The 8,062-nt window shown below is 51.1% G+C and overlaps 1 protein-coding gene across 1 annotated transcript; it reads right to left on the bottom strand.

The window, feature by feature from the left end:
- Positions 1 to 6: 6 nt before the first annotated feature.
- CLDN34 (claudin 34) lies at positions 7 to 5,248 on the bottom strand. The gene is made up of 2 exons (XM_077761398.1): positions 4,919 to 5,248; positions 7 to 780 (listed from the first exon to the last, which is right to left on the bottom strand). The coding sequence occupies exon 2, from the start codon at positions 758 to 760 to the stop codon at positions 113 to 115; it is 648 nt and encodes a 215-aa protein (XP_077617524.1). The 5' UTR covers positions 761 to 780; positions 4,919 to 5,248; the 3' UTR covers positions 7 to 112.
- Positions 5,249 to 8,062: the final 2,814 nt, after the last annotated feature.

Here is an 8,062-nt window from a genome sequence, read left to right as displayed (position 1 = left end):
ACTACCTTTGGCATGGTCTAGAATCCTTGGAAATATTTGCTAGCGCATCCTGCTAAAACTTCTCACACATGCTCGGCAATCTTGAATTTGGAAAGCCAATGCAGCCAGGCCCTTATATTCCTGAAGTTCGAGGATGCACTTGGTGAAATATGGGGTGTTTGTAAGAGATGAAAACTAACCCACTCAAGAGCATCATGATGCCACCCAGGCATGCCACCAAAACGGCACCGCCGAGCTCCTGGGTCTCAGGCTTGAAGGGTATAGAGAGAGACGGCGGGAAGGCAATACCCTCTTCCCTCCCCACAGACTGGTAATTCCAGACCACAGTGATCGAGACGCACACTCCAGCAGCTATGTTCAGAATTCCCGAGGCCACAAATGGACCGAAGGCGGCGTTCTTCTGAAGGGTTCTGATGTACAGATTTCTAAGTGCAAAGATGACGGAGGCTCTCCCCAACAGACCTAGGATGCTGGCGACCAGCAGGAGATTTTGAGAAATGCGGATATCCAAAGGGAGGTAGGTATCACGGTAGGTATAAGGTTGACACAGCGCGACTCTGTTGGTGTTGCTGACATGCTGGTAGATGCACATCTTCCACATTCCCACACAGACCACGCTGGAGGGAAAGAGAGGGGAGTTCTCCGTGTGCCACACTCGCCACTCCACGAGGCCCATGGACGTGGTGACGAGGACCCATCCTACGGTGGCTGTGGTGAAGCCTGCCAGTTGGCGGTTGTAGCTGCACGGAGGCAGGACCATGGAGGCTGCTTACTGGGGGTCTGCAAACAAATATAGAGCGTCATGGCGGGGGGGGGCTCCTGGGCTTGGAAGAGTGCCCTGTCCGCCCCCCACCGTGTGGTAAGCGGTGCTATGTTTGAGACCGGAGCCATCGACATTCATGGCCTGCCGGTGGGAGCACAGACTGAGCGCACCTGGTAGAGGCCCATTTGGCTTCAAATGGGCAGACTTTCACACAGGCAGTTCCATTTCTGGGCATTTGCCCAAAGAAATAATTCAGATTGGGCCACCGATATTTAGTCGTACACTATTCATAATACTGAAAAAATGGGAAAGGAGTTCAGGTCTCACAATGGGGCTCGGTTCGATAATTCATGCTACGGCCGTGAAATGGAACTATCTGCTGGCATGAAACATATAACCCTGGTACAACAAGGTGGACTGTTTTGTGCTCGGCTCTGTTCATTTTGTAGAGTGGTTTCAAGTTTCGCCCACGGTGTAGCCTGCGTGAGTAGTTTCTTTGGATTGCTGAGTCCTAGTCAACTGGACGGATGCTTATTCTTCCCTCAGGTCTTGGACATTTGGGTTGGCTCCAAGTTTGGGCTCCTATGGGGCTGCTCTAAGTATTTCTACGTAACACTCTGGACGGGCCTACGTTCCCCTTTCTCTCGAGTAGGTCCCTCAGGAGCGGGACTAGTGCGGCGTCTGATAAGTGGGTGTTGAACTTTTCAGAAAGCGCTCAACCATTTCCCCAAGTGGCTACACTATTCTGCCTTCCCACCGGCAGCGCGCGAAGGCTCCAGTTTCTCCCCCTTTTCCAACATTTCACAGGTTCCCAGTCTTCTAGATTACATCCATTCTTGTTCCCAGTAAAACATAACGTAACCAAAAGGAAGACTGTTGCCCATGTATCAAGCCCAAACGGGAACTTATGAAATAGTCCATATAAAGTCACCATGTATCTAAACACAACTGGAAGTCAATACTTGCTAAGGTAGTAAGAGATGTTTTTAACTGGGTTAGAGTTTTTAAGGCTATTTGTATTGTGAAGAATCACATCGAGACAAAATCTAAGGTGAACAGCTCAACTGTCCCGGGGCAATAACCCCATGGGCGCCACGTGGTGGAGGACAGATAACGGAATCACTTCCTTACTTGTCGTCACAGGGCTCTACCACAGCATGCACGCCCATACGTGTTGCTTCAGTTCTGCCGGTTTTTCGAAACAGGGACCCTGCACTAGATGTTCCTCTGTGCCTGGCTTCTTTCACTGAACACTGTGCTTATGACCTTGGATTGTGACTTTTTAAATGATATCTGGCTGTTCAAGCTTTCTAGGTATTTCTGGCATGAGCATGATTTATTCTTTTAATAAAAACAATACAAAAGACTTTATTAAGGTTGCAAAGCAATGGAGGATAGATTAATTCTGGTACATAAATACTCTGGAAGAACTCGTATCCGCACCCCCCTGCCCTCCCCGGAGGAAACCCCACACACCTCGGGGATATCAGAATATCTTCTGTGGTTCTGTCCAGAAACTTACCTTTTGCCAGAACCCTCGGCCTTTGCAAACATCCCCAAGGCCACAGCGGCACCCGCAAGCAGAAGCCGACAGAGGGCCTACCGCTCGGAACGTCTGTAGTTCAGAGCCACATGGGGCCTCCAGAAGAGTCACCTCTGCCCGTCCCACCCCCCAGAGTCCGATCTGCAAGTCAAATTGAAGACCTATACCTTAGGTGTGCACTGGGTCTGAGACTAGAAGAAATTCCTTCATAATTCACATTCCTTTCCTATTTTATTTTATTTTTTGAGGGGGGGTAGGGGCAGAGAGAGCGGGATGGCGGGGAGAGACTCCCAAGCAGGCTCCTCGCTGTCAGCGCAGAGCCCGATGTAGGGCTCGAACCCAAAAACTGTGAAGTTCATGACCTCAGCCGGTCAGATGCTTAACTGACTGAGCCATGGAGGCGCCCCAATAATTCACATTCTAGACTATTATGTCATTTCTAAATGCAAACTCTGATAGTATAAATGGAAGCATAAAGCAAGATCAAACGTAAGCAAAAAATGCCATCATCGTATGCACTTAATGACAGTATTGAGTATCAAGTCATTTTTAGAAATTAAAGAATCTTGAGGCACCTGGGTGGCTCAGTCAGTTAAGCGTCTGACTCTTGACTTCAGCTCAGGTCATGATCTCACAATTCAAGAGTTCGAGCCCTGCATCGGGCTCTGTGCTGAGAGCCCGGAGCCTGGAGCCTGCTTTGGATTCTGTGTGTCTCTCTCTCTGCCCCTCCCCCACTTGCACTCTGTCTCTCTCCAAAATAAACATTAAAAAAAAAAAACCCAAATTAAAATGTAGGGCGGAACCCCTCCCCCCTCCTCCTGGTTCTCTGTGTTTACAGATTCACCACTTCTGAATATCTCATATGAACAGAATCCTACAATATGTGGCCTTTGGGTCTGGCTGCTTCCACTCAGCATAATGTTTTGAGGGTTCATCCACAGATGTATTAGTACTCCATCCCTTTTCATGGCCTAATGATACTCTACTGTATAGATACACTATGCTTTATTTAGCAGGTAATGGACAGTTGGGTTTTTTTCCCTTCTGGGCTATGAATGATGCTACTCTGAACATGAATGTGTGATTCTGTGTGGACGTGTTTTCATTTCTCTTTGGCAGGAATGGAATTGCTGGGTCATGAGGTAACTCTACCTCTAACACTTCGAGGGCCACCAAATTGTTATCTTAAGTAGCTGCACCATTTGCTAATCCCACCAGCAATGTCTAAGGGCTCAAATTTCTCCACTTCCTTGTAACACTTATTACTGCTCGTCTGTTTTGCTTTTGATTATTGTGTATATGGAATCATGATGTGTGCTCAGTGTAAAGGAACCTTAGGTGCAAGGGGCACTTTAAGAATGAGCCTAATTGTAGTTTTCTGGTTGTTTTCTGGCCTCGCAAAGCTTAAGACACAACTATTCTTACTAGTCTCTGGCTCATAACCTGAATGTGACTTCCCTCCTTTGCATTTAACAGAGCTTTATGAACTCTGAAATATGCTTTCCCCAAGATGGGCAACCTTCTGATGCAGTGTTCAAGCATGTGCCGGCTTGCCATGTGCAACGTGTACCTGACGCTTGCCTATTGCCTGAGTTCCACTGTGTCTTTGGTTCAGATTAAAAAGTCTTTTTTAGGGGCGCCTGGGTGGCTTAGTCGGTTAAGCGTCCGACTTTCGCTTAGGTCGTGATCTCGCGGTTTGTGGGTTCGAGCCCCGCGTCGGGCTCTGTGCTGACNTGTGAGGTTGTATCACGATGCCGTTACAACCATGTCCCAGTACAAAGGCTGGAGAATGAAGAGAGCCCCAAAGGGTTCTAACTGGGATCACGTGGCCCGATGGGAAGGGCCCGCCCCTTGCCCCTTCCTTAGTCTTCACCGCTGAGTAACACTGATGTGGTGCCCCTCGAATCCGAGTCGCAAGAGATCAGGACCGGGCATGAAAATGTGAAAGCAACGAACATCGTGGATAGTGAGCGAAACAAACACTTGTGTGGCTGAGGTGTCAAAACACAATAGAAGAGGGACTGAGAAAACACGACACACACTCAGAAAATGAAACGTGGAATTACCCGGTGACCCAGCAACCCCGCCTCTGCCCACTGACCCAACATTAGTGACAGCAGATGCCTGCACCCCCACGTTCAGGTAGTGGCTTTCATGCTCACCAAGAGATGGACACCCAAATGTCTGCCCGTGGACAGCTGGAGAGAGAAGATGTGGTCTCTCCACATGATGGAATATTTATCAGCCTTGACGAGGAAGTTCTCACACCTGTCCCAACATGGATGAACCGAGAAGACCTTATGCTGAAATAAGCCAGTCCCCAAGTCACAAATACTGTGATTCCACTCATACGCAGCACCCAGAGTAGTCCCATTCACAGGGACAGAAAGCGGGACAGCAGGTGCCAGGGGCTGGGGAAGACAGGAACAGGACAGTTAGTGTTTAATGGAGACAAGGCTTCAGTTTGGGGAGATGAAAACGTCCTGGAGATGGACGGTGGTGTGGACCGAACATTTTAAGTGTCAATTGAACTGTACCCTTAAATCATGGTAACATGATCAAGATTATGTCCTATTTCACCACAATAAGGCACACGACAAAGAAGGCCAAACCTCCACTGTCCAGTGACGCAGTCTCCAACTCGACGGAAGTCTGGGCAGGAGGGTGCCCAGCTGCTGGGTCAGCCGCGCAGAGGCTCAGGCTGTTCGTCTCTAGCACAGCGTCCTTGCTTGTCCACGGCCGGCCCCCGGGCAGGGCAGACAGGAGCGCTCAGCCACCTAGCGGGTCTGGTGCTCGGTCTGAAGGCCCTCTCCTCTCCTCAGCCTTAAACTCTGAGCGTGCTCTGTCAGCCATTGTCCACACCTTCCAAGTTCTAGGTTGCCAGGTCCCGAACGGCAAGGCAACGTTTGTTTTGTAACTGATCACCGCGCCTCTTTGGTTTCTTTTCTTCATCATATATCCTCTTTGTCTATCATTTTGGTTGTTGTTTTCATTTTGTTTTAGGAGGGGGGGAGTAATGTTTATTAATGGACCATCAAAGTCCACTTTTAAGATGTATCTGATTCAGACCTGTCCCCTACTCATTTTCTCTCCTGTCCCCCAGAAATGGTATCTAACCCACACCATCAGGAAGTAATGACATTTTTTTAAAAGCTATGGCAGCACCAGGGCACCTGCGTGCCTCAGTCGGTTGAGTGTCTGACTTCGGCTCAGGCCACGATTTTGCGATTCACGAGTTTGAGCCCTGCATCGGGCTCTGTGCCGACAGCTCAGAGTCTGGGGCCTGCTTTGGATTCTGTGTCTTTCTCTCTCTGCCCTTCTCTGTTTGTGCTCTCTCTCTCTCAAAAATAAGTAAGGATCAAAACAAAAATTTCAATTAAAAAAAGCTACGGCAACATGTATGTGCAGGTATTAGCAGAAGCGGTAGCCACAAGGGCAAGATTCAGTTGTGAAAGCCCATGGACATCTGACACATTAGGAATGAAACCCTTAATTCATGGGAAAGGACCTCCTTCTTGTTGAGGCTTGGATTACAGGCTTGTTGACACACAGTCCACGTGGGTAAAACAGTATGGTTCTGGGGGAGACGGACCCACATCCCTCCTGTCTGCGTGCCCCCTCTCCCCCCGGGGTGAGAAGTCCTGGCTCCGGCTGGACAGTTGGAGGCCCTGCCGGCTCTGGCCTTGACCTTTCTCTCCTTCTGTCGTGAAGTGACCCACGCTGTGTGTCTGCTAGTCTCCCCTTCACCCCGAGGTCTCAGGCGACTGGATCTGAGCTGTAGTTTCCGGGTGGCGGCGCCTGCCGGGTGAGCGAGCGCACTCTGCAGGTACAAAGCCTCGGTCCTGTGGAAACACTCCTGTGCCTGGGCCGGGCCCCGGGACAGCCCGTGAGCGGGGGTCAGGGCTGAGCCGGAAGCCGCGACAGCAGAGGGGCCCGTGTCCGCCCAGCACAGCCCGCGCGTGGTCGCGTTACCCTGAGGCCGGAAACTGGCTCAGGGCTCCTCGTTCCTTACTCACTGGGGTCTCTAGATTCCTGTCGTGGGCAAGATGCGTCAAGGTGAGGGTGGGGGTGGGGAAGAGTCCTCTCTAGAATTTTCCTTCAGTAGGTTTGCAGTTCACCCTACGATTTTTACCGTGACTGGGCCACTTTTTAGTTTTCTCTCTGCTCACTTCTCTGGGGGACGTTTTGGACCGAGACGGGGTCTTCTGTTACTTTAACTCTGCCTGAAAGACCCCTCCCCCCCAGGGTTTGGTGAAAGGTGGCCCAAGGCACCAACCCGGCGGTCCCACCCCTCACTGCTTCCACCAGGCGCTTATGACCCTGACTTGCTCTCCCTGTTCGACCAGGTGATTCTCACTTAACTCCGACCCAAGAAACCACGTGAAGCTGCTTAGCGGGACCGGTGGGTGACCCCGTGCGGGAGCTGCTCGGTGCCAGCCTGCCCGGGCGCTGGCAGGCCTCCTCCCCGGGCGGACCCGGTGCCACCGCGGCCGGGTCCCACGCTCCTGACACCCAGGCAGGGCCTGAGGCCGGCTGCATGGCGCTGATCGCTGCTTCGAGCTTGCTGGCGACTTGCTTTTCTCCCCCGTCATTTTGTGGCCATGGTGGCGTCTGGGCCCTGCGCCCTCAGCCCGTACTTCAGCGGACCCTGGACCCTACCCCTTCCTTTTGTCCCTCATGTGCAACTTTCATAGTTTATTTTAACTCTTTGTATCACAACACGAAGTTTAGTCGCGCGTATGGACACAGGCTTGGGAGGGTGGGGCCTCTGTCCTCCGCTGTGACCTGTTTTACTCACAAATAAAATTTCTTTAAGCAGTTTCCTTGTCTAAACTTGGGAAACAGTTTTGCCTTTTTNATTTCCTTCTGTATAGAAGTCCTGGGGAAAGGCTGCCGCCACTGCCGCTGCATTAAATAGTTATGTACATCGCAGAGTCCCGGGCCGGAGGCAGGTGGGGGAAGGGGGTCATTTCACCAGGGGCCGAGTTTTACCATCGTCGCTGCACTGATGGGGTACTTTTTCACCTCTGCCATGCACCTGGCCCACGCGTCACCTTTACTTGTTAATACCTCATCCTCCGTCTTCTGCTTCTTGGCTACTATTCCCGTCTTGAGGGCTGGTTTGTTCCCGCCTCTGCGCTTGCCCACGGAGCTGAGCGTGGAGCCCGGGCCGCCCTTCCTCTTCCTCTTCAGANGGCGGCCCGGGGGCGGCTCCTCCTGCCGCTGCCGCTGCCCCTCCTCCATCTTCCACTTGAACAGCTCCAGGCAGCTGCCGTCGTTGGCGAACAAGTTCACACCATCCGACACCGGGCTAGAACCCGCGCCCTAGAACCCGCGCCCGACGCTTCCTGGTCTCTGCTCTCGGGCGACGTCCCGGGCCCAGACTCAGCCCATCGGCTTCCGACACTGACACCGGCTTCCACCCAGTGCTCATCCCAACACTTGGCGTATTTTACTTAGTATAACATTCTCTAGTTTCATCCACATTGCTGCAAATGGCAAGCAATACCTGTGTGGTACCTACACAGGCCCCTTACAACATGGCATCGTCTACTCTGGAGGTTCATCTGATATAGTCTGTGATCTGTTGGGAGCAAAGGGCAAGGACATGTATACAAATATATGCAGGATATACATATATATATGTGCCATGCATATGTATATATAACATGCATGTATGTGTATATATATATACATGTGTATAATGTGTACATGTGTACACATTACATTACATATAAACATACACATACGCTTAT

This window comes from Crocuta crocuta, unplaced genomic scaffold (assembly GCF_008692635.1).
Source record: "Crocuta crocuta isolate KB4526 unplaced genomic scaffold, BGI_CrCroc_1.0 scaffold224, whole genome shotgun sequence".
NCBI lineage: Eukaryota > Metazoa > Chordata > Mammalia > Carnivora > Hyaenidae > Crocuta > Crocuta crocuta.
This window is presented reverse-complemented; position numbering and strand designations above follow the sequence as displayed.